Source organism: Macrobrachium rosenbergii, chromosome 26, assembly GCF_040412425.1.
Source record: "Macrobrachium rosenbergii isolate ZJJX-2024 chromosome 26, ASM4041242v1, whole genome shotgun sequence".
NCBI classification, from domain to species: domain Eukaryota; kingdom Metazoa; phylum Arthropoda; class Malacostraca; order Decapoda; family Palaemonidae; genus Macrobrachium; species Macrobrachium rosenbergii.
This window is the reverse complement of record NC_089766.1, coordinates 47,767,210-47,793,178: the sequence shown is the minus strand read 5'-3', so window position 1 is coordinate 47,793,178 and position 25,969 is coordinate 47,767,210. Positions and strand designations below refer to the sequence as shown.

Below are 25,969 nucleotides of genomic sequence, written 5' to 3'. Positions count from 1 at the left end.
GACCAATGCACAAGGGGACTTTTTTTTTACAGATGACAACGCAAGACAGGTAAAAAAAAAATGATACATTACAACGTGAGCAATTTATAGGGACTTGAAAACTACATCGGCTATAAATCGAGAACAGAAGTGAAAAGGTTTGGAATTTTGTATGGTAGGAACTTTACGACTTGTTCAAAATGGGTAATTAGGCAAGGAAAGTAAGCCTTTAACTGCGTAACCAGACAATTTGAGGAGCCGGTACATTGGTCGAAAGTTAATGGGCAATTGAATTCTGTGATGAACGCGGATTACTTTTACATTATTACGACATTTACAAGAGAGATCCGCTATTAAGGGAAGCATTCAGATTCCCGTCCATCAAAACATGAAGGTTTCATCAAAATCTTTATATATAAAGCGTTCAGAACTTCAGATTCTAAGCTAGGCAGTAAGTAACTAGCGATGTTTCATGTGAAAATGAACTACGCTGGAAAAATGAACCCCTTTCATTAAGCAACTGAAGTGTATTCATACTCTCCTAATTTCACTTCTTTTGAAGGACTTACAGTCATCTTGATATACTTAATATACTCTTGGCACCTGTGCTCCAAGTTTCCCAACTCGTGGACATTTAAATGACAACACAAACTTTTTGGTGATATTTTACCTTATAGAGGTGGCCCAGATTGTAATCTGACATTACATATAATATATATATATATATATATATATATATATATATATATATATATATATATATATATATATATATATATATATATATTGCTGCATATTAACCATGCAATTCACTATAACCTTAGAAATGACTTGCAACAAAAAGGGAACTTTGACAAGTGTCTCGCTCCCAGCAGAATTCGAACCGATGTGTGGTAACTGACCTTGGCTTAGACCAACCAGCCACCAAAAAAAAAAAGTCATATACATATGTATATATATACATGTCAGCGCAAAACTTAAGAAATCTCTTCCAGCTTCCATACTCCCCCTTGACTTACAACCTTTTTTTCTTTAAAGAATCGAGTCCATCGCTCGTTCTTTGCGGCCTGAAAGCAAAATTATCACCATCATTTTTCCAACTCGTTCTTAAGTCTACAAAAAGGGTTCAATGAAAAGTACGGCCTCAGTAATAAAATATTTATTAAAAATGATATACAGGATTAAAATATGGCCTATATATTGAATAATTTACAACTCTTACGAACGCTAGCTCGACGATACATCTACTCAAATGAAAAACTAAAAAAAATATCTAGTCCTAACAAAATTGATACAAAAAAAAAAAAAAAAAATCATTCTCCAACGCATTAACACTGAAATAAATTATTGTACATACAGTAGACATAACAGGTGAATGACCTCACACAAAATGCCCTGGCGTGTCTCTCTCACTGACCACCTCCAATCCCAACCTGTTGCTAAATTTAATCCAGTCGCTGGAAACTGCTGCGAAATCCAATGCATTCTGGCTGATTAAATGGCTCCGTGTGGCTCGTATAAGTCATGGATGATGATTTATTTTTTATTTATATATATATATTCCTTGGCAGTGCACCTCCAGCCACACCCCCCCCCCCCAACAAAAACCCCCCACCTTTCCTCTCTCCTACAAAGCCTCTAGACGCACGAACTAGACTCATTTTTACTCATGTTCTGAGTTGGAACGTCTACGTACTTAACATAAAACACAGGTAATGCATACATATAAATATCACAAATATGCATTATACATACACATACATAGTTTCATTCAGTCCCTGTCTTAAAGGGAAGTTCTCGTATGATTTCTCCAGGAATGTTTAGGGGAAATATTTGAAATTTTGCGAAAGTGGGATGCAGGCGGAATCAATTTATAATCAAATTGAAAATTAATGATTAAATTTAGCGGGCGTCTGTGATTTCATATAAAGAATAGCAATTAATTTCTGAACATTTCAACTTAATATGGAATAGGTCTACAGAAACACCCGCTAGGTAGACATAGTATCAAGGACTGACTGAAACTGTACAGATATGATGCATAAATATATGCAAGTTTATATTTGATATCATAATGCCCAACAAACAGACTAAATGATTATACAAAAGTATACGAGTTCAATCACGAAAGCCTTTTATCAATTCCACATTTCAGCAGAGTTTTCTAAAAGGTCAGAGAGAGAGAGAGAGAGAGAGAGAGAGAGAGAGAGAGAGAGAGAGAGAGAGAGAGAGAGAGAGTCGAGTAACTCGGTATTTAATCTGCCTACGTAGCGATACAGAGTTGAATACTGCAGGTATCATGTACAGTATAATTAAATGTAAATGTATCTAGCCTATTCACATAGGCAGCGCGCATCGTCTACGTTCACATTTGCATAGAAAGCAAGGTCAATTCCTAACCCTTAACCCTTTTTCATCGGATGTAGGCCCCAAAACTATTCAGGACTATTTGTGCACACCTATCACAAACTTGGATATGACCACCAAAGAATATAACCTTCACGTTGTACTTAAGAGCATTCGAGATACAAGAATGAGTAAAATAAATGCCCAGATTATATATATATATATATATATATATATATATATATATATATATATATATATATATATATATATATATATATATACATTGCATTAAAAATATCGGCACAAAAATTTGAACATACATTACCCAACTAAACCAAATTGAAATACAAATAAATGCATTTGCTAACAGGTAATCATTCGGTGAGAGTAATAATTGTGCAACATGAGTATCAAATGTCAAAATTAATGCCTTTAAAAAACACTACTAAACAGTCGAAACTGACAGACTCCTACTAATTATGCACCTTTAGTTCTCAATCTGATCTAACATTTGGCCAAGAAAAGAATACTTCCACGTAACACTGTTATTATTTCTTCTATGCAAAACTAAAAAGTACAAAAGTTCAAAGCGTATAATACAAACAATTTAATGCCCTTGACACAGTAAGGAACTCGCAAAAACACACACACGCCACCTATTGTCAAGTCCGAGAAGTCGAGGAACACCACAAACGCCACCTGGCGTCATCAAAGCGAAGTTCAGTGGCGCGTCTCGGTTTGCCACGCGAGTTCGCTTGCCGAAGAAATTTTCCTTTCTGCTCGCCAGCCAATCGCGAGGACAGTCTTGAAATACACGTTTAACACCAAACGGTTTATCTATACATCTTTTTTTCTCAACTCGCATGGAGCACCGAAGACCTCTGAACTTAAAAGTCAACTTGACATCAAACTAGGTTCTCATACAACTTGGCCATACGCTTCAGTATGGTGATGACATAGGCATTTTTGACAATCTCCTGCATAGCTGTAGCTGTGGATTCTTTTTGACACATGGATATTAAATCTATATTATATGTACACGAATTATGTACAACTGTTTATAAAGAGTGCACAAACCTGGGCAAAACAAGACGGAACAAACATTTAAAATGAAACGAGACAACTCGGACACAGTAGTGGTACTGATTGAGGAACAGAAAGTTGTGGACAGGTTACGGAGAATGAGATTCTAACTCCACGTGGAAAACGTTTTGGAATGGTTACCCGAAAAGATGAGATTAACAGAAAGTAGACTCCTAATGCAGTGTTGGTAAGCGGAGCTTGAACGTAAGCAGCAGCCCTTCCGACTCTATCGCAAGCTGCTTTTGTGGGTAGTAAGACTAACAAGTATTCCAATTCTTTCTATTCTACGACCTCAGTGTCTCCCTTTCAAGTGCTGCCTTTTAATTTCCCTGGTTACTTTCGAATGCGTCCATCCGTCCCTGCGACAACGTAGCCTTACAATACGCAAGTAGCTCAAAAACTGGCACGTAAAAATCCCGGGGGTGTATCCGCCTCCGCGAGATTTCCTCCACACCTTTACTTAAGAAAGGACCTCATAAATTCACAACCAAATACGTAAAAAGCAATAAATACCGTAACGAGTTCTTAATACTGAAATCGGGACTTTTTCAAAGTGTATCAGCATTTTACACAATATCAGTCGACTTACATGTCATGAGAGCTGCATTGGAAGAGGGCCTCACTCAACGGACTCCTTGTGCGATAAACGACAAACTATGTTTGAAATGCATAAGAGAAACCAAATCACAATGAATTGATAATTGCTCGTTGCCCAAAAATGGCAATTTGCAACTACCACCTGCACAATTAAGCCAAGACTGCTTACCTCGTTTAGGGAACGTGACTGAAGCAGTTCTATCAGCTTAATGTCAATAATGCAAAAATAAAATTAAATATCAAATCATGACACTGAAACCTCTTCATCTTCACAATTACATTTGTGGTTTTTCAAAAACCTTGTAAAATAATGCCACTGACGACTGAGGGTACAGTACTGGTAAATAAGTAAATAACATAAAAAATAACTGTTGATTTACCTTTGGCCCAACAGATTCCCAATTACACGATCTCACATAAAACAACCTTTGAAAACACAGAGCTATTTCCTACTTCCAAAACTATTCCAATGATCAGGCCTACATATTTTCTCTCCTGTTTCATTCAACATCTTAAAAGTCTGGAATATGCGTTGTAATCTGTCACACAGACACTTCTCATGCCTGTGCTCTTATTCAAGTTGCAATAAGCATTGTTTGAGAATGCATCTTCCCGTGAAAATGCATTTTCAAAGTGTTTCAAGGTCCCTGAAGTTAAAACCATTTTATACAAATATTCTACATGTAACACTAGTTCATTAAATTTAGAAATACTGGGATCTTTCCTAGATAGTGACCCCCTAAAGGGTTTTAACCCGGTATGTATCCACCTTCGCGGTGTGTTTAGTACAGGCCCATTTGGGGATGACTGTAGAAACATAAACAAAAGACTGTAAATATCAAAAAAGATAATGACCCCAAAGAAATATTATTCCTAGATAACGACCCCCGAAAACCCTTGGGGGTCACTATCTAACAAAGATCCAAATACTGCAATAACACCTTTACACGTACGTTTCAAGTTTTTTTTTTACAAGCACCAAATTTATATACATCACTTCAAGCTGACCTGGTGACACTGGAAACAAAGAAATGAAGTGGGCTTCCTGTTGAATCTGTTGAATGTTCGTCTGAAAGGTACCTATATTTTGATCTGCATATCAAGGAAGGAACAGTAACTGAATGCATTAACACAACTGTTACAATTATCTAACGACGTGTTTCTGAAGCATTTGTATTGTTGTGTACTGGGTGTGGTGTGTTGTTAATTACCTCTAAAACAGCGCAGGCCAATGCACGATTAATGGCACGTTGACTGTACATCACACAGTTGCAAGCCCAGATGCAATTTAGAAAGAATTTCAAGAGAGATTCAGAAATAGCGCAGGTTAATGCTGGATTCACAAAATACTGGAACTGACAGCTCGAATGAATGCAAGAAAAGCAAAACTTAACCCTATCATAACCTGATCGACACATTTGTAGCGAAGTCTCCCTCTCGCTGAAAGACGGGAGATACAATCTTGTGAACAGGTCGCTGGAAATTACCATTTACAGTAATTACAGCAGCTTACAAAAAGGAACAACAAAGGCGCGTTCAAAACCCTTAATCGTAAACAAACAGAAGAAGACAGTGGTGTACCTAACAGAGATCTCAAGAGGATTCAATGCACCTTTCGAACAAACAAAAATATCATAAAACATTAGTTTAACAAATATCTAACAGACTCCTGGTCGAAGTCGAATAGTTGTACCTATTTGTATGGCATCACGCTAATTTCTATTCTCACTACACCACATAAGATGGGTCATTCTGAACACGAGGTTCGCGAGGATGAATGTTTACTCTACACGTTGTCACCCGAAACATACAGCTTCATCACAGGTCAACAGTTCACTGTTTACCTCACACATACATACCTGAGGAACTGTGACCAACACTCCGCCAGTAACACTTATCGTCAAGAACAAAACGACGTACTGCTCTGTTCGCCAGTTTATACTTCCGTGAATTTTGCACCCTTGCCCAGCAAATTTTGCAGTGCGTCACCTGTGAAGTCTGATTTTGCACTCTGGGGAAACCTATCTGAATTTGCACATTGTCAATAAAAGTTGGATTTTGCAGCGTATAAAAATTTTGTCCGTACCAAAAGTCGTAATTTTCACGTATCACAAAAAATTGATTTTGCTCTTTCTTACCAGAGTTAGATTTTGCACTTGAAGACAGTAAATTCTGTACTGTAGTTTAACGTACAGACATAAAATAAGAAAAAATCACTGTCACAGATCTATCAATTTTCTTTATTCATAGCAAACACGACAACATTCTGGGCCGATGGCTACAGAGGCCACAATGTTCGTACTTTTTCTGTCAGTTGACCGCTCAACTGTCCAGCTAACTGATTTGTCAATTGTCCAGTGAGCTGGCCAGCCAACTGCCCAGTTAACTGTCCTGTTAGCTGCCCCGCAAGCTGTCCAGTTAAATGGCCGTATGTGTACGCTGGTTGATAGGCCTGTTGCTGGAACAACTTGCTTGTGTCTTCGTACGTCAGTACCTTATCATCCGCGTTCATGAGCACAGTGTTCATCTGCGACTTCTGCGTGAGTAATTTGATGTTATCCTCGTACGAAATCCCCTTCCTGTCACCGTGCATGAACCTGTGGCTATTGAGGTGGCTCTCTTGGATGAACTTCTTCCCACATTCCTCACACTCGAACTTTCTCTCGGCACTGTGAACGAACTTGTGACTACTGAGATGAACTTGTTGTGAGAATCTCTTCCCGCATTCATCGCACTCGAAGATTTTCTCTTCACTATGGACAAACTTATGAGTGCTCAGGTGGCTCCTCTGGGTGAATCGCTTTCCACAGATGTCACATTCATACCTTCTCTCTTCCCTGTGGATGAACCTGTGACTGTTCAAATGGCTCTTCAAAAGGAATCTCTTCCCACACTCTTCACAAACAAACTTTTTCATGTCGTACGGAATGAACTTGTGCCCATTCAGGTAACTTTCGTGTGTAAATCGCTTTCCCCAAGTCTGGTTTTCAATCTTCTTCTCCTCCGTGTGGACGAAACGATGGCTATTAAGATGTATCTCCTGCGTGAATCGTTTCCCACACTCCTTGCACTCAAACATTTTCTCCTCACTATGTACAAAACTATGACTAATTAGGTGGCTCTTCATGTAAAATCTCTTCCTGCATACTTCGCACTCAAACCTCCTCTCTGCCGTGTGCACAATCCTGTGGCTGTTCAGGTGGCTCTCCTGGGCAAATCTTTTGTAGCACATTTCACATTCAAATCGCTTTTCCTCGGTGTGAACAAACATGTGACTGTTGAGATGACTTCTCTGGAAGAAGCGCTTTCCACACATCTCGCATTCGAACTTCTTCTCGCAGTGCACAAGCATGTGGCTGCTCAGGTGGCTCTTGTGGGTGTACCGCCTGTTGCAAATGTTGCACACGAACTTCTTCTCACTGTGTATGTGCATATGGCTGTTCAGGTGGCTCTCTAGGATGAAGCGCTTGCCACACAACTCGCATCCAAACTTCTTTTCGCTGTGGACCAACATGTGACCATTCAAGTGGCTTTTCTGGAGGAACCTCTTGCCGCAAACTTCGCACTCGATCTTCTTCTCTGTGTTGTGCATCAGGAGGTGACCATTCAGGTGGCTTTCCATTGTGAACTTCTTCCCGCACAAGTCGCACTCAAACTTCTTCTCGTTGGTGTGGACCAGCATGTGACTGTTCAGGTGACTCTTCTGAACGAACCTCTTGCTGCACTGGTCACACTCATACGGCTTGTCGCTCGACTGCAGCCACTGTTCGATCTGCGTCCTCAGCTTCTGCTCCTTTGTCACAGTGGGGCCATCCTGAAAGTGAACGTTTCCGTACACGGTCGTGACAGGGTATTGGAAAAGCTGCGGACCATCCAAACCTGTCTGGGTATCTTTATTGATTTTGTTTGTTGGATATTGTATCTGAGGCTCTTCCATTATTAAGACATTGGACTGATTACCAACAACATCAAAATCAATTATTTTGCTCTTTTCTTCATCACTCTACCGACGAGTCGTGCATGTACTCAAGGAGTCTTCCGATGGCATGGCTCTACATGGCACCTGAAAGAAAGGGAGAGGTTCTTAACTGACTGAAATGTGGCGATTTGAAATGATTCTATATCCATATGTCACTAATCAAAATAATCTTCAATTAGATACCTCTTATTACTGATGAATCTGTCGAGACAATATCCACCAAGAAAGGCAATAATTCAAAGCAAAATACTATATATCCTAAAAGGCACAATGTAACACAGAACAATCTACATCCTCAAGAATTTTGGTAAACTGACAACTTCGGAAACGTGGCAGTTACTCAAGATATATCGGGTATTAACCCGGTATGTATCCACCTTGGTCAAAGTCCAGGGTAAACTCATGCTAAGTAAAGTGTACGGCCGCACGAAGATACCGTTTATTAATATAATTTGTCAAGCACACAATACAGAAATGAGTGCATATAATACTTTGATCCCCAAGGGGTTAGTACTAAACATGGCCATCCCAAGGAGCTTCCGCCATGTTTAGCACTAGCCTCTCGGAGTAGGTAACTAAGTGGAAACATACCAGGTTAATACCAATATATCAAACACTCTAAACCTTATTTTATCGAAAACATAATAATAAAACAATGAAAACATCAATGATATGCAATCAGGCTTCCACATAATCATGCAGTGTCTTACTTGATGCATAAAATACAAAAAGCAAATAACATGCAGGCCTACTACACAAAAGCAACCACAAGTCTGAGATCAATTAAAAAGCAAAATGCAACACAAATAAAACAAGCAGTTAGTAAAACATCCCACTTTCAAGAGACACAAGTTTACTGATCCTGACCAAAGCAACGTTATATTGCAAACAGACATTAAGATTAAAGCTGTATAAATTACTTAAATTTATAAATATAAATTAAACTTACTTAACAATCTACTTCAAGAATGACCCATGACAATCAACACCTTAAAGACTGACCCATGGCAATCGACACCTTGAAGACTGACCCATGGCAATCCAGACCTTGAAGACTGACCCATGGCAATCAACAACTTGAAGACTGTGACCCATGGCAATCAAGACCTAGAAGACTGACCCATGGCAATCAACACCTTGAAGACTGACCCATGGCAATCAACACCTTGAAGACTGTGACCCATGGCAATCAACACCTTGAAGACTGACCCATGGCAATCAACACCTTGAAGACTGATCCATGGCAATCAACACCCAAAGACTGACCCATGGCAATCAACAACTTGAAGACTGACCCATGGCAATCAACACCTTGAAGACTGACCCACGGCAATCAACACCTTGAAGATTGACCCATGGCAATCAACAACTTGAAGACTGACCCAGGCCACTCAACACCTTGAAGACTGACCCATGGCAATCAACACCTTGAAGACTGACCCATGGCAATCAACACCTAGAAGACTGACCCATGGCAATCAACAACTTGAAGACTGACCCATGGCAATCAACACCTTGAAGACTGTGACCCATGGCAATCAACACCTTGAAGACTGTGACCCATGGCAATCAACACCTTGAAGACTGTGACCCATGGCAATCAACACCTTGAAGACTGTGACCCATGGCAATCAACACCTTGAAGACTGACCCATGACAATCAACACCTTGAAGACTGACCCATGGCAATCCAGACCTTGAAGACTGACCCATGGCAATCAACACCTTGAAGACTGACCCATGGCAATCAACACCTTGAAGACTGACCCATGGCAATCAACACCTTGAAGACTGACCCATGGCAATCAACACCTTGAAGACTGACCCATGGCAATCAACACCTAGAAGACTGACCCATGGCAATCAACACCTAGAAGACTGACCCATGGCAATCAACACCTAGAAGACTGACCCATGGCAATCAACACCTTGAAGACTGACCCATGGCAATCAACACCTAGAAGACTGACCCATGGCAATCAACACCTAGAAGACTGACCCATGGCAATCAACACCTAGAAGACTGACCCATGGCAATCAACACCTAGAAGACTGACCCATGGCAATCAACACCTTAAAGACTGACCCATGGCAATCAACACCTAGAAGACTGACCCATGGCAATCAACAACTTGAAGACTGACCCATGGCAATCAACAACTTGAAGACTGACCCATGGCAATCAACACCTTGAAGACTGACCCATGGCAATCAACACCTTGAAGACTGACCCATGGCAATCAACACCTTGAAGACTGACCCATGGCAAACAAAACCTTGAAGATTGACCCATGGTAATCAAGACCTCGAAGACTGACTCATGAATACCAAAACCTATGGACTGCTCACTGATATGCAGCTAAATAAATGCTGGTTGTAATTTGCCTAAAGACAGAAACGACTTCTTCCTGAGTTCAATGAAACTGACAGAATCTTCCTCTATCTGGGCACATCACAAAAGCGACTGAATTTAGTTTTCGGTAAAAGAAAACTATTGAGATGACTATTGTCTGTCTGTACTTTTTTCTGTCTGCCCTTAGATCTTAAACGCCATTGAGGCTAAAGGCTGCAAATTGGTATGTTGATCATCCACCCTCCAATCACCAACATATCAAATTGCAGCCCTCTAACCTCAGTAGTTTTGATTGTATTTAAGGTTAAAGTTAGCCATGATTGTGCGTCTGGCACTGCTTACAGATGCATACAACACAGGCCACCACCAGGCCATGGCTGAAAGTTTCATGGGCCGTGGCTGGGAGATTCATACAGCATTATACACTGTGCGGAAGACTCGACTGTGCCGATAAAACATGTACAGATATCATTAAAAACTAACCAAAATTTTTTGGTTATTTTTAAAAGGCATTCCTAATTACGGTACAGTACTCTTTCCTCGTCACTATTAGCAGTGGCGTTCCTGGGGGGGCGGGGGGGGCTGTTTGAAATCGCCCCCCGGGTCCCAAAGTGGGGGGGGCCCAAAATGCAAAATTTAAGAAATAAAAATTTCTGAAATTTACATTTACAAGTGCCTTTAAAATGATCCTACAATTGCTCATATTCTACAAATTTTCCCGGGGGGCTTACAGCAGGCCCCCAAACCCCAGGTTGCTTTGGCTCGCTTCGCTCGCCTCCCACCCCATTAGAGGGGGCCCAAATGGGACTGTGCCCCCCGGGCCCCAAAATGTCTAGGAAAGCCCCTGATTATTAGTCAATATCTGTAAAAAAAAAAAAAAAAACCCTCCTCTTCTTTCCGGTTTCTTATTATGAATAATAGTAATATAATTATTTTAAAATTCAGCATAGCAGCCTCGTGCAGAATCGGGACAAGTATTAGACTACAAGAAATGTTGACAAAACATAAATAAACAAATACAGAATTGTTAATGAAATCATCTCTTCTGTCACTACTGCGAATTAAAATCTGTTTACTGGCTAATACTTATCCCGAGAGAGAGAGAGAGAGAGAGAGAGAGAGAGAGAGAGAGAGAGAGAGAGAGAGAGAGAGAGAGAGAGATTTAGATACTACTGACTGCAGTCTAAAAGTAAGATCGAGTTAGAATTAAGCCCTTTTGTCAAACTGAATGACTGGTACTGCATCTTGGCTCATCCGGTAAGACACCAAGGAAACTGTCTGACTGATTCTTAAATATGTGACCAGGCTGCACAGCGAGGTGGACCGTGGACAGATCTATAAGTTAGTGGCCCTGAGAGAAAGAAAATGATGATGACCAGTGCGAGCAATCTCGGCTTGGGTAGGTTGAGTCACAGTGAGGTATACTGGGCTACTGTGACACCAATTCTAGGATTGTGGTTTAATTGATAGGCACGGGTTTCCGGTTGGTGTTGCTTAGTTTCAACGATCCGCAGTACAGACATCTTACCCTACTTGCGAACATTCGACTTACGAACATTCAGAGATACGAACAAACGGGATCGCAAATTAAAATTGTGTTCAGAGCGCTCCCCCTTTTGCCACCCTAAAGTTCAATTTTTGTTTTGCGCGCGTAATCTGTACACAGAGCACTGTATTGATCTTATATCATAATCTAATTAAATAGGCATGAAGAGTACAGTAACCACCTCACAAACAATTCACCATACAACCGGCTGTCCGGAACGTATCTCCTTTATAAGTAGGATGGTGTCTGTTGCTAAGATGGTGCAAGCTATCAACTTTTTGTGAAATAATGTAGAATATTAAGATGTTGAATACAGTGTTCATTTGGAAGGAATCAGACAAAGCGAAAAACAGAAAGAAGAGATCCCACTCATTAAAAATAGATAAATAGATAAAAACGTATTTAAATGCAAGGAGAATAATTGAACTTCTGAAGTTCCAACTGCACGACAATCTATGGAAGGCTGTTCCACTGTCCAACGGTGTGAGGAGGAATAAAGGACCTCTGGAACATTGGAGAAGTTAGACAGCGAGGCACATTAGGGAGCAAGAGTCTATGATTGGTCAAACCGTGCGTATGATGTTGAAACCTTTCTGAAATTTTTTTTAAGTATCCACATCGACTGTTTAAGACAGTTTGCAAGATTCTGTCAATACGGATACATCTTAAGTTGCCAGAGCTCATGACTTCCAGATCTGTTACTAAGGGCATTTCCATAATAATCAAAATCTCTAGATTTCTCAGAGAAGTGTGAGTTCGATTTTGCCCATTTTAAAGGATGTATATACTCTACTAAAATCCCAATTCACCCAAACTATCTAAGCTCATTTTGACAATGAACAGAACAGAATAGAGAATTTAGGCCAATGGCCAAGCATTGGAACCTATGAGGTCACTCAGCGCTGAAACGGAAACTGACAGTAGAAGGTTTGAAAGGTGTAACAGGAGGAAAACCTTTTGCAGTTGCACTATGAAACAATTGTTAGCAGAGGGTGGAAAGTAAGACGGAAGAAAGAGAATATGAAAGGAGGTACAGTAATCGGAATGAAAGGGGTTGCAGCTAGGGGCCGAAGGCACGCTGCAAAGACCCTTAAGTAATGCCTACAGTGCATCGCATGAGGTGTCCTGACGGCACTACCCCTCCACAGGGGATTTTTTATATTATTTTTTTTTAATGTTCACTGTTTTCAAAAACAATCCATATGGAGGAGGGGGGACATTACTTGGGTTGTATTATTATTATTATTATTATTATTATTATTATTATTCAGAACATGAACCCTATTCATATGGAACAAGCCCACCAAAGGGGCCACTACCTTGAAATTCAAGCTTCAAAAGAATATTAAGGTGTTCATTAGGAAGAAGTAAGAGAAGGTAAAGGGAAATACAGAAAGAAGAGATCCCACTTATTAAAAAAGAAAAAAATAAATTAATAAATAGATAAAAATGTATTATAACGCAAGGAGATTATCATTACGGTACTGTATATATATAACTGGACTTTCCATGAATAAGCATTCCCTATAAAAAAAAAAGTTGGTCCAAAGAGAAGCCACGTATGAATGCTCTGCGTGCGTTCATACTGAAAGTTCTGAGTGCATTCATACTGAGAGTTCTGAGTGCATTCATACTGACTGTTCTAAGTGCATTCATACTGACAGTTCTGAGTGCATTCATGCTGAAAGTTCTGAGTGCGTTCATACTGAAAGTTCTGAGTGCATTCATACTGAAAGTTCTGAGTGCATTCACACTGAAAGTTCTGAGTGCATTCACACTGAAAGTTCTGAGTACATTCATACTGAAATTTCTGAGTGCATTTATACTGAAAGTTCTGAGTGCATTTATACTGTTCTGAGTGCATACTGAAAGTTCTGAGTGCATTCATACTGAAAGTTCTGAGTGCAATCATGCCGACAGTTCTGAGTGCATTTATACTGAAAGTTCTGAGTGCATTCATGCTGAGAGTTCTGAGTGCATTCATACTGAAAGTTCTGAGTGCATTCATACTGAAAGTTCTGAGTGCATTCATACTGAAAGTTCTGAGTGCATTCACACTGAAAGTTCTAAAGTTCTGAGAGCATTCATACTGAAAGTTCTGAGTGCACTCATACTGAAAGTTCTGAGTGCATTCATACAGAAAGTTCTGAGTGCATTCTTATTGAAATTTTTGAGACAAAGTTTTGAGGGCATTCATAGTGAAAGTTCTGAGTGCATTCATAGTGAAATTTGAGTGCATTCATACTGAAAGTTCTGAGTGCATTCATGCTGAAAATTCTGAGTGCATTCAAGCTGATAGTTCTGATTGCATTCATGCTGAAAGTTCTGATTGCATTCATACTGAAAGTTTTGAGTGCATTCATGCTGAAAGTTCTGAATGCATTCATGCTGCAAGTTCTTAGTGCATTAATACTGAAAGTTCTAAGTGTATTCATACTGAAAGTTCTGAGTGCATTCATACTGAAAGTTCTGAGTGCATTCATGCTGAAAGTTCTAAGTGTATTCATACTGAAAGTTCTGAGTGCATTCATACTGAAAGTTCTGAGTGCATTCATACTGAAAGTTCTAAGTGCATTCATGCTGAAAGTTCTAAGAGCATTCATACTGAAAGTTCTGAGTGCATCCACACTAAAAGAAAAGGCGACTTCCGTACAAAGAAGCTGCATCATCAGTTGAACACACCTGACATACTCGGCATCACATACTTTCATTAGTTTTCTGTCCGTCCACACTTTTTTTTTTGTCCGCCTTCAAATCTTAAAAAATACTGAGGCTAGAGGGCTGCAAATTAGTATGTTGATCAGCCACCCTCCAATCCTCAAATATACCAAATTGCAGCCCTCTAGCCTCCTCAGTAGTTTTTATTTTATTTAAGGTTCAAGTTAGCCATAATCGTACTTCTGGCAACGATATAGATAGGCCACCACCGGGCCGTGGCTAAAGGTTCGTGGGTCGCGGCTCATACAGCGTCATACCGAGACCACCGAAAGATAGATCTATTTTCGGTGGCATTGATTATACGCTTCAGTGGCTGTACAGAAAACTCGATTGCGCCGGAGAAACTTCGGCGCATTTTTTACTTATATACTTGCACTCCCACCCTTATGATAGAAGTAAAAAAAAAAAACAAAAAAAAAGTCATTATTTAGGCATTAGTACTTGATACGACGCAGGGTAGCGAAGACCTGACGTTATCATCACAGAGTTTAGGCCAAAGGCCAAGAGCTGGGACCTACGAGGTCATTCAGCGCTGAAACGGAAACTGAGTGTAAAAGGTCTGAAAGGCGTAACAGGAGGAAAACCTCAAAGCAGTCGCACCATGAATCCATTGTTAGGAGAGGGTCGAGGAAAGTAAGATAGAAGAAAGAGAATATGAACGGAGGCACGGTAAAAGGAATGAAAAGGGGTTGCAGCAGCTACGGGCCATGGAAGGGACGCCGCAGAGAACCTCAAGTAATGCCTACAGCGCCCCGCATGAGGTGCACTGGCGGGCACTACCCCGCTACGGGGGTTAAAAGTGACATTAACATCGTATTTCAATGGAAGGTTTTCACTTTGTTCTTCGCTAAATATACACACACATACATATATACATATATGTGTGTATGTATGTGTGTATGTATGTGTGTGTATGGGTAGACTACAGGGAGATCAGGTATACACCTTTTCTCTAAAGACCGGGTAGACCGTTCTTTCTGTTAACCGTACCTTCAAAAGGTAGGCTACAGTTACGTGGCCCACCCTACCTTTTGTAATTTCTCAAAAGGCCTAAGCCGCTTTGGTTCCTCAGCGTCGTAGAAATATACATAAATACATAATATATAATATATAAAAGAATTGCCTTTTCACTACGTAAAATAATAAAAAAATGAGCCGAAGTTTCTCCGGCGGAATCGGGTTTTCTGTACAGCCGCTACGGCGTATAATCAAGGCCACCGAAAATAGATCTATCTTTCGGTGGTCTCGGCATGATACTGTATGAGCCGCGGCCCGTGAAACTTTAAACATGGCCCGGTGGTGGCCTATCTATATCGTTGCCAGAAGCACGATCATGGCTGACTTTATCTTAAAATAAAAATTACTGAGGCTAGAGGGCTGCAATTTGGTATGTTTGACGATTGGAGGGTGGATGATCAACATACCAATTTGCAGCCCTCTAGCCTCAGTGGTTTTTAAGATCTGGGGGCGGACAGAAAAAGTGCGGACAGAATGAAGTGCGGACGGACAGACAAAGCCGGCACAATAGTTTTCTCTTACAGAAAAGTAAAACGAGCTTGAATTTTCTGACCATAAAAAAAGTTTTCTTAAAATCACTCCACGAGTATCGTTACTTATTAGTTTTAACTTAATATATTTATATTAAATACGTTAAAACACCTAGTCTTTACAAATACATAAGAAACGAACAAATGAATGGTATTAGGGAAAGTTCCATAAAACTACTCTATCTCATATATCTGGAGATAACATAACACGTCAAAAAACTAACACTAAGGACAGATTATATATAATATATACAGTATAAATATATATACATACATTATATATATTATATAAAGCTTTAACAAGGGCAGTTTTATATATAAATATATTTATGTACGTATATATACACCGTATATATAGTGTGTGTGTGTGTTTCACGCCCTTGTAAACAAAACCAACATTACAGTTACTTACAAGTTCATAAACAAAACCATCACGCCTAAAACCGTGCAAGGAATAAATATGAACAATCCGTTTCCCATAAATTCATGAAAGAGACTGAAGCCATTTTTACGCTGTTAGGGATTCGACGTGGCTTGTATTTTCATTCACGAATTTCAATGGGCAAGAGCACAAAACAATTGTGAACTTTCGACTCGGGCGGATTTTGGCCACAAAACAGGAGGCGTAGAATTAAAAGAAAAATAGGAACAGGATGGAGGAAGAATTCCTTCGCCCAGTGGTAGTGAAATGTCTTCAAGCTCATAGTGGAATGCTTGAGACACCAAGGAGGAACGTATTGAGATATGAAGAAGACAGAGATATAGTTTCTTTCCCTATCTCTCTACCATATATATGCATACATATACATGCATACATATCTATCTATATACATACAAAGCTAGATAGATAACGTGAACGTATGTAAAATGTTAAAGACGCGAATCTCATTTCTACCCAAATTCTTCCCACTTGAGAACTTTACCTTTACGTAAGACGAATGCATCGTATACATATATATACTGTACATACTGCATTTTGTAAAAAAAAATCTGCTTGCACGTCGACCAGAAACGAAAAATGTGAAAAAAACCCTCAGAAAACCTCAAAAACCGAACCCAAAAACGCCTAATGAACGTCAAAATACCATAATGAAATGGCCAACTAGATTTCTTCACATTGATGTTGAGAATTCACAGCCCGAGTCTAGGAGAGCGGGGGAGTAGTAGAAGGCCGATGTGCCGAGGAGAGAGAGAGAGGGTGCGAGAGAGGGAGAGGGAGAGAGAGAGACAGAGGAAGTCGAGGTAGGGGGAACGTAGGAGACGCGGGGCCGGAGGGAGAGAGACAGAGAGAGAGAGAGAGAGGGAGCGGTAACGTAGGAAGGGTGGAAGGTGAGGAGGAGGGATGGCCGCCTGCCTAGCTCTCTCTCTACCACTCCACCACCACCGACCCTATAAGCTTTAGCCATGATACACCGCCGAAGAAGAAGAAGAATATGGTACTGTTTACGATGCATACACTTGCGCTGAGTCCCCCTCGATTTTTCTCATACATATAATGCAAATGTATACATAAAAATGCGACCTAAACTTACGTACGTACCGAAACCGTCGGGAAACGTCGACACAAAATCATTATTCAACCGACAGGAAGTCTGTTGCCACGACACTCTGATAGATGTTAGCGAAGACTTCAAATGAGAAGTTGTTCGTAAATATCGCAACACCGACTTAATTTTACCTTGCCATTTCCGTCAGCCTACCTGGTTAATATATAGCTTTTCAAGAGTTCGGATACTAAACTCCCCTACTAATAATATCCAGGTACAATGAACGAGAGCTTCCGTGCATACGAAATATTAGGGGCCCTTATACACGAAAACCCCTACCAAGTGCATATTACACTAAATTAATGTAATTTGGCAATTACACCCTACAACACCTACAGACACTGTCTATTCCATACACTCAAAAACAGTTCAAGAGGCAAAAGCAGTACAAAGTTACTAGATCGCAAAATATGCAGGATGTTGAAATCATTCATTAGATAATTCAGTCTGCATTCTATGCTAATCGACTTTAAACGAATAAGATATTCTCTAATATGAGAGCTCAAACATACCAAAAACTTTTTAAGAGTTTCCAGACTGAAATCAATCAAATAACCAGCCTGACCACCAAAAAGATTCCACGCTGTGCTGGGCCTTCCGAAACCTTCCCAAAAATCTCCATGACACGGCAGCTGATTCAAAGGGAATCCTAATTCATCTTTCTGTGAGTCAGTCGGAAATGCCTCAACCTCTCTCTCACAACCATACGCACAAAAGAGATTTAATCGAGAGGCTGCTGATATGTGATGGGTACTGCATGCGTGCATGCATGCACTCTACCGAGAAGCATTTGACACCTGACCTGGGACTACCAAATCAACAGTCATTGCATGGAATAATTCATAGCCTAACCTTGCACAACCTTGACTTACGAGGGCAATAATTGACTGTTACCGGCGTGACTAGGAACTCGACAGGTTGCTCTCTATCTCTATATCTCTATCTCTCTTTCTCTCTCTTTCTCTTTCTCTCCGTGAGCGAGTATTCTGCGTTTTTTGAATATGCGAGACGTGATAAATAAATTGTCAGGCACGGCAACATTTTAATCCAAGAGAGAAAGAATTCCCGCACTTTTCTCAAGAGCAGAGTCACTACCAACAACAAAGGCGTCATAATAATAATAATAATAATAATAATAATAATAATAATAATAATAATAATAATAATACGGAAAACATCATCATCATCATCGTGAAATTCCCAAAAACGAAAACTACTTCGAAGCGAACGAGTTACTACGTTATCCACGCAGCTTCCATGCAAGCAATACCGCAAAATCAGACACAAAGACGTGAGGCTTCAACGGAACATTTCCACTAAGAAGTAACGTCTTGTCTGTCTACGCCGAATAAATTAGACATTCCCAAAACATGAGACTACGACGACGACCCAGTCGTGACAATGAAGAAAACGCAACTCCCAACTCGAAGATAAATCAATATTTCGGGCGAAAAGCTCTTTGAATGTCGGCGGGGTGTGTGTGTGTGTGTGTAAGTTATACGTGTGTGTGTGTGTGTGTGCAAACGGCGTACACACTAGCGTGTAAGTACCGGGTATGTGTAACCGAGCCCCGGGAAGAGAGAGAGAGGGAGACAGAGGGAGAGAGAGAGGAAGGGCGGGCTGGAGAGAGGGAGGAAGGGAGCAAGACTGTAAATTTTGGACAGTATCAAACAATTTCTCCGCAAGTAGATGCGTTATTATAAAACGTCCCGAAGTCGCATTCGGCGCAAGGTGGCTTTCTCGAAGTCTCAAACGGCTTTCCTCTCGGGTTTAAACGAGGTTCTGTTTTGGAAATGATGCTAAATTAATGTTCATAATGACTGCATGATGACACAACAGTATGAGAAGGTAGACAAGACATCCATCCTCCCTCCCCCCACCCCCACCCCCCCCAGGTGTTCCAACCCCGGAGGCACCCCTGCCTTCCTGCACCATACGCCGATAAGTCAAGAGTCGTGCCTGCATTCACGGACACGGGGCATTGCTGTAATGGTTTATATAAATATATATATAAAAAGTATCAAATGGTTAATGAGAAAAAACGAGACAATAGAACCCGCCACATCTGGCCCCTACCCTCCCACCCCACCCCTCCCCCTCTTCCAACCCTACAGGGGAAACATTATCATACAGCTGGTACACAAGCCATTAAAATACAAGCGACGACGGCGAAAAGAAGCGTTAATAAGTTGCTTGCGGAGTTTCAATCAACTTCCACGCACGTGAGAATGGAGGGGCGCCTGTGCACGGTGCATGACACTGCGTCGCGTTACGAAGAGGGAAACGTTAACTTCTAATAAATTCAAACGAAGGGGCGAAATGCGTTGCGCATCTGGCAACGAGAACCTATTGGTTTCTCCCAGGGCCCTTCTGCGTCCCAGGTCCCTCCCCGGAACAAGGCGCCCTCTCCTCTCTCTCTCTCCCTCTCCCTCAGCCAAAGCTCCTCTCTCCTCCCTGTCCCCCCAAATAGCATGGGGTTGAGGGAAGAGGGGGAGAGGAAGAGAGGGGGGAGGGAGGGGAGGAGAACTGCGCTGACAGAGGCCAGGGCCTGTTGTTGCCAGAGCCCCCACCGCCCGATCGTTACTACAAAGATCTTACACACACACACACGTACACACAACGTCTATGCCTGCCTGCCACGGCTTCTTTTTGCCAGCAAAATATGACAAATGACGAGGCACTGCCACGGGAACGACCCAATCCCCAATTACGTAAACATGCTCGCGTCAACAGGCAACGGCTCCAGGCACGACCGACGACGAACGAACATCGCGTGGAGGAGCTTTTGACTTGGAACAAGTGTGGGACCAGACAGAAATAGTAAGCGGAGATTATTCTCCACGTCCGTACCTGATGCCGCCAAATTCCCTGGTGCTGGTCGAGTAGTCCCGCTATCGAAGCAGCCTCCTGTGCATGGCTACTCGCCCTGCATTGTTGACAGCGGTGGAAAAAAAGGGGCGACGAAGAGGTAGCCTCAAGAAGGTCTCGGCCCTTCTCACTCTACACAACAGACACTGGAGGTCACAGGACTCGCCGCTCGGCGTTGGTAGCACTGAATTAACCATCGTTTTCTAATGCAAGTTTTCTTTGGGGGCTTGTAGGGGGGACTTGCCCTACAAAAGGGGGCGCCATATACACTGCCCCCGGACGGTAGCCCAGGCACCGCCGTGGGCCGTTTCGGTGCCCACGTTGAATAATGCTTCCCACACTTCAGTTCTGAGGATGACGTTTCTCACTTTGACAATTCAAGTGGTTGTCTATGGGTTCCTCGAGAAAAAATTATATATATAATGTATATGCGTGTATGTATGTATGCGCGCGCGCACGTTTGAGAGGTAACCCAAGTTGTATGGGAGATTTTGGTCACTCCATTTTCCCCACGACCTATTTTTCCGTATATATGCATTTTTCTTTTTTTTTAACCAGCTCTGCATTGCTATCTTTTCACTGCCATTCTCTTCTGCTTCAATAATAATAATAATTCCTCCTTTTCAAAGGATATAGAAGGAACCTACTGGGAATTCCTTAATTAGCTACATACGGCATGAGATACAACCTTTCTTATGAAGGTACAAATATATTTCAGTTGCCTGCAATGAACAAACAGCTAGTTAATAGATTTTCAGCTCAAATAAGCCATCTGTGAACATGGCGTATCTTAGCTCTTAGGACAATTGCTGTCATTTCAATTGAAGGCCATTTGCAACTTTACTGGTTTAACTGATTACTGTTACCTACGACTGTAACGCCCAGGTCATCTCAGGGACTGAAATGAATATAGAATTTAGGCCAAAGGCCAAGCACTGGGACCATATGAGGTCATTCAGCTCAGAAAAGGAAACTCACAGTAAAAGTTTGAAAGGTGTAACAAGAGGAAAATCTTTTGCAGTTGCACTATGAATCAATTGTTAGGAGAGGGTGGAAAGTAAGATGGAAGAAAGAATATTTGAAAGGAGGTACAGTAAAAGGAACCTTGGTAATGCTTACAGTGCACCGCACGAGGTGCACTGACGGTACTAACCTCCTACGGAGAGGTCATCTTAGGGGGCGAGTTTAGTTGTCTCGTGGTGGGTCAAGAACATAGGACTATAAATGTCCTTGTACCTTGAACTGTGCCGTGGCGTCGGGTTTCGATTTTCATACGGCCAGTATTAAATATCACCTCTTTTTGTTACTTCGTCTTTTCCATAAATAGGCAATTCCGTTTTGTGGAATCGTGTTTGCAAGAGAACATGCTTGTCACAATCAACAATAACAACCGTAATTTTAACCAAGTGTTCAGTAAAGTGCGCGCATTTCCTTGGGTAGGACTTACGATATTCCAAGCAATAGTAAGCCCTAAAAAAACACATAACACAAAATGACACACAAAAAAAGAACTAATGGGTAACATATCTTCGATTTCAAGAGGCAAAAACCTCAACTGGGAAGAATATGGAGGAATCACAAGAAATTCATACATTATAAACTGTACTTGAAACAATGACGTTACAAGCTCTCACAAATTCGTGTGCACCCACTTTCCATGAAGGCATACCATGGATCTAGAACTTGACAACAGTAGCTGATCATTATCCAGCTTCCCAACAGTTAATCACGACATTTTCACCTAATCAGTCCATACCACAAATAATTATGAAGCTAAGAAACTTCTAGCATCTTAGGCGACTGCCTCTGTACTTTAACTCCAAGAAGTAAAGTTATCCAATCGACCTGCCTGAAGAAACAATCATAAAATACTAAAAACAATCATAAAATACTGGTTCATGGGGAATGGTAACAATTTTCAAATAAAAATGTGGAATTACAAGGAAAAAACAAAAATGGTTCTGCTCTGATGGTGCAATATGTCTGACAAGAGTTTGTGCTGACAGTCATCACTGCGTACTATAACGTCAGAGTGACAAAGATCCTAATCATATAGACTTAGCCTTCTCCTTCAGCAAATCTTCCTGATTCCCATGAAAAACTTCTACAGTACCTGTTAAAGATGTGGTTGGGCTAAAGGGCTTTTCCTGCACTGTATCTTAGTAGAACCACTGGATGCTCTCAACCTGTAAGTCAGGATACTTTCCCAGTTCAGGTCACAAAAGATACACTACTTGAGACAAAAAAATTGAACTCTGTACATCCTTCTTACAGAATTCAACATCTGCATCACTCTCCATACTAGTTCTTACATCAATGATTGTTTAAAATTCTCGTAGTTCATTATGTAATCTGAAGCTCCCTAAATATTCAAATTTGGTATTAATAGTTATGCACTGACCGATGGTTCTATACAGAACATTCAGAGCTACCTTCCACTGAAGGTCAGTGACTGGGGACCTCATAAATATACAAATGGTTATATTGCACTGTTGCACATCACACGAAAAACCTTGATCGCCACTAGAATCTGATACCTAAAAAGCACAGGAATCGGCTTACAAAACAGTAAGCAATAGATTCAAATGCATAGCAGTACCTTTTAAAGATAAATTTCCACAAAAACTCACCAGACCTGTAACTTCATGTGACGACCAAGTGTCTCCAAAAATACTCTTAAAAGAATTAACTCTTCACAAACACATGAACAAACTCCTGAATTGTATAACTTACTTTTCTTCATGTAAATCCAACAACAAAATCTGGCTGCACTGAATGGCAAGATTAATATCCCAAAAAAATTCTGAGAAGTGTTATAAATTCAGTATTGAAAAACCCCACCATTTCATGAATTCCCATGCACCATATTTACCCGAGCACCCTTCTCTGACGATGAATAATCCTAGGATACCTGAATACCCACTCACTTCCTGTAAGGGTTAACATATATCGAAAAACCCCTGCATTCATGAATTCCTGTACACCACATTTACCCGAGTACTCTACTGCTGTAGTCCTATGGCCATAGCACCTCTTCATCATGATCATAACCACTGATAAAATGACCCAAGCTGTAAATTGGCAGAAGCAAAACACCCAATATTGATGGGTTACAATCCCTTGAACAGAGACACACATTTTATAAATCAAGTCCTCTTCATTGATGGAAATAATCACAGAAGTCCCTTCCAACGGGCTCTCTAACCTGGCCACCAGGTAGTTCTCAGCATTAAAATCTGTTTTAAAGAACGGTTATGATGATGATAATGTATATATGTGCCTACACTTGGTAATTAGCGTCTTCACAGTGACACCTAGGCCTGTAGAAGGCTGGCGAGTCGTTTCTGTACTGTCTAGAAGGAGCAAAAGTAGGCCTACAGTGGCAGAAACACGAGGAACAACTTGGGAGTGAACAGAAAAAATATGCAGTGGACTATGCTATGATAAGAGATGGTGATGGAAGCTGGAAGCTGTTTAAGTAATTGTAAAAAGTGGAAAGATTACTGTAGTTACTTTGATGGACTGGAGTACAAAAGGGGTCCAGGGGAAAACAGATTAATTGGTCGTGTAGTGGCTGCTGACGCAGTACAGAAGGCTGCTCCACGTGCAAGGAAAGGCAAATATATCATCAATTCTCTTGATTAATTTGCTCAAATGCAAGTTGTGAACACAGGTCGGGGAAAGCCTAAGGAAACATGGCACCTCCCTCCAACTAAGTACACACAACAGTTCAAACTAGGACCCCAATGCAATAGACACAAACTTGCTGAATTCATTCAAATAAATAAAAAAAAGTTAACTTTACAGTAGTGATCTACATCAGCACATACACTCACACTTCATCCAAAGAATGCCCAAAAAAAGATTAACTATATATATTACAATCTAAACAGTTTAACCATAACAATGTGTCAACATTCTTAACTCCCACATGGCTGGTCCAAAGGGTTTGTTCTAAATGCAGTATAAATCAAAATTATTTAATAAATTCCAATTCCTTACAAATTTAGTGATTGAACAAACTCAAAATGTTGAAGGTTCTGAAAAACTCTTTAAGGAAACTTCCCAGAGCTCATCAATTTTGTCACTAGTTGAAGACTTGACCACATGAAACATTTCAAGTGTTAGTAACCTACATTCTGGGACTGGTCCTCACCGGCTATTTATCCAGTTTCCTTGGGTCAAACATCTGCGACCAATCGGAGTTGGGATCAACTTACTTTCAAGGGACATTTTTTCAAGTGCACGTCAACTTTACCAGGCATAAAGATTAACATACGACAGACAGAACCTTAGTAACTGCGCTGGTAGCTTCTCCATCAGCTCAATTGTGTGGACTTCTTACCCATGCACACCAATACCTATGCACCTTAGAGCTGAAACAACAAATCTCTGGGGAAATTAACATCAAAGACAGGTTTGCAACAAAACACTAAGGACATTCACTGAGGGACGAGTGTCCTAAAATACAAAGAAACTTTGGAACGAGAAATTTTTAAAAAGCGAAACAGTAACTGGAGAAGCTCGACTACATCACATAAATCAATCCTAAAAACTGATTAAGGAAGGGTAAATCTCTCACCTGGAATCAATATGCTTTCTTTTACAAATTTTTTTGTTGATTCTCTAATGTTCAAATGGTTTGTATATTTATAGGAACACATCCTAAAATATCAAAACTGACCTCTGCCTCTCCAACAGCAACCAACAGTCGACTCCTTTAATACATTTTCTCCAAGACTTCCTAACTAAACAGAAGCAACTCACTGATATGTCATCAGTATTAAATTCACTGAAGAAAGTAGCCCCTACAACCATTTACTTGTAAGAATCAACATAAATATATTGAAACTGTCCTGACCTACAGATAAGGGTTGAAAAGATAAATACAAGACATATTTCTTTTTAGAAAACCACCAAAATCTGTTGTAAAATTAAGCTAGACGCTGAAAAGTAAAACTGCCGTGTTGTGGTGCTTGAACCCATAATCATTGCTTATAATGCCACTTACTACAAGGGCCTCTGTGAAACTGTGCCATTCCCTTCTTCGCAGTGCCTTCACTTCCACGAATCTCTCATCTTCCAGACGTAAATGCGTAAGTTAAAATACCAAAACATACGAGTAAGGTTTTCCTACCTTTATAGAAATTAGTTTTAGAGACTATCAAATTATTTCTGAGCTTCCACAGGCTCACCCACAAGAAATGTTCTGACATAACTGAAAAATGAACCAAGATAAGTAGGAACACCATAAAGAATGCCACAATGACCTCAAAGAGAGCCATTTTTAGTTTTTCAAGAACTGTACAAACTTCAAGTACTCAACTCCGCAGGAGAGAAACGTGCAACAGTGTACGGTACTCAACACTATCAGCAACGCCGCGGTGTGGTTAATGAACAAAG

The 25,969-nt window shown here is 40.7% G+C and overlaps 1 protein-coding gene across 1 annotated transcript; it reads right to left on the bottom strand.

The window, feature by feature from the left end:
* Positions 1–1,122: 1,122 nt before the first annotated feature.
* LOC136853166 (zinc finger protein 665-like) lies at positions 1,123–20,885 on the bottom strand. The gene is made up of 2 exons (XM_067128500.1): positions 20,549–20,885; positions 1,123–8,071 (listed from the first exon to the last, which is right to left on the bottom strand). Exon 2 carries the CDS (start codon positions 7,943–7,945, stop codon positions 6,287–6,289), a length of 1,659 nt encoding a protein of 552 aa, XP_066984601.1. The 5' UTR covers positions 7,946–8,071; positions 20,549–20,885; the 3' UTR covers positions 1,123–6,286.
* Positions 20,886–25,969: the final 5,084 nt, after the last annotated feature.

Bases quoted from the DNA above. Each gene is read 5' to 3' on its own strand.
- LOC136853166 (XM_067128500.1), bottom strand. From the start codon at position 7,945: ATGGAAGAGCCTCAGATACAATATCCAACAAACAAAATCAATAAAGAT.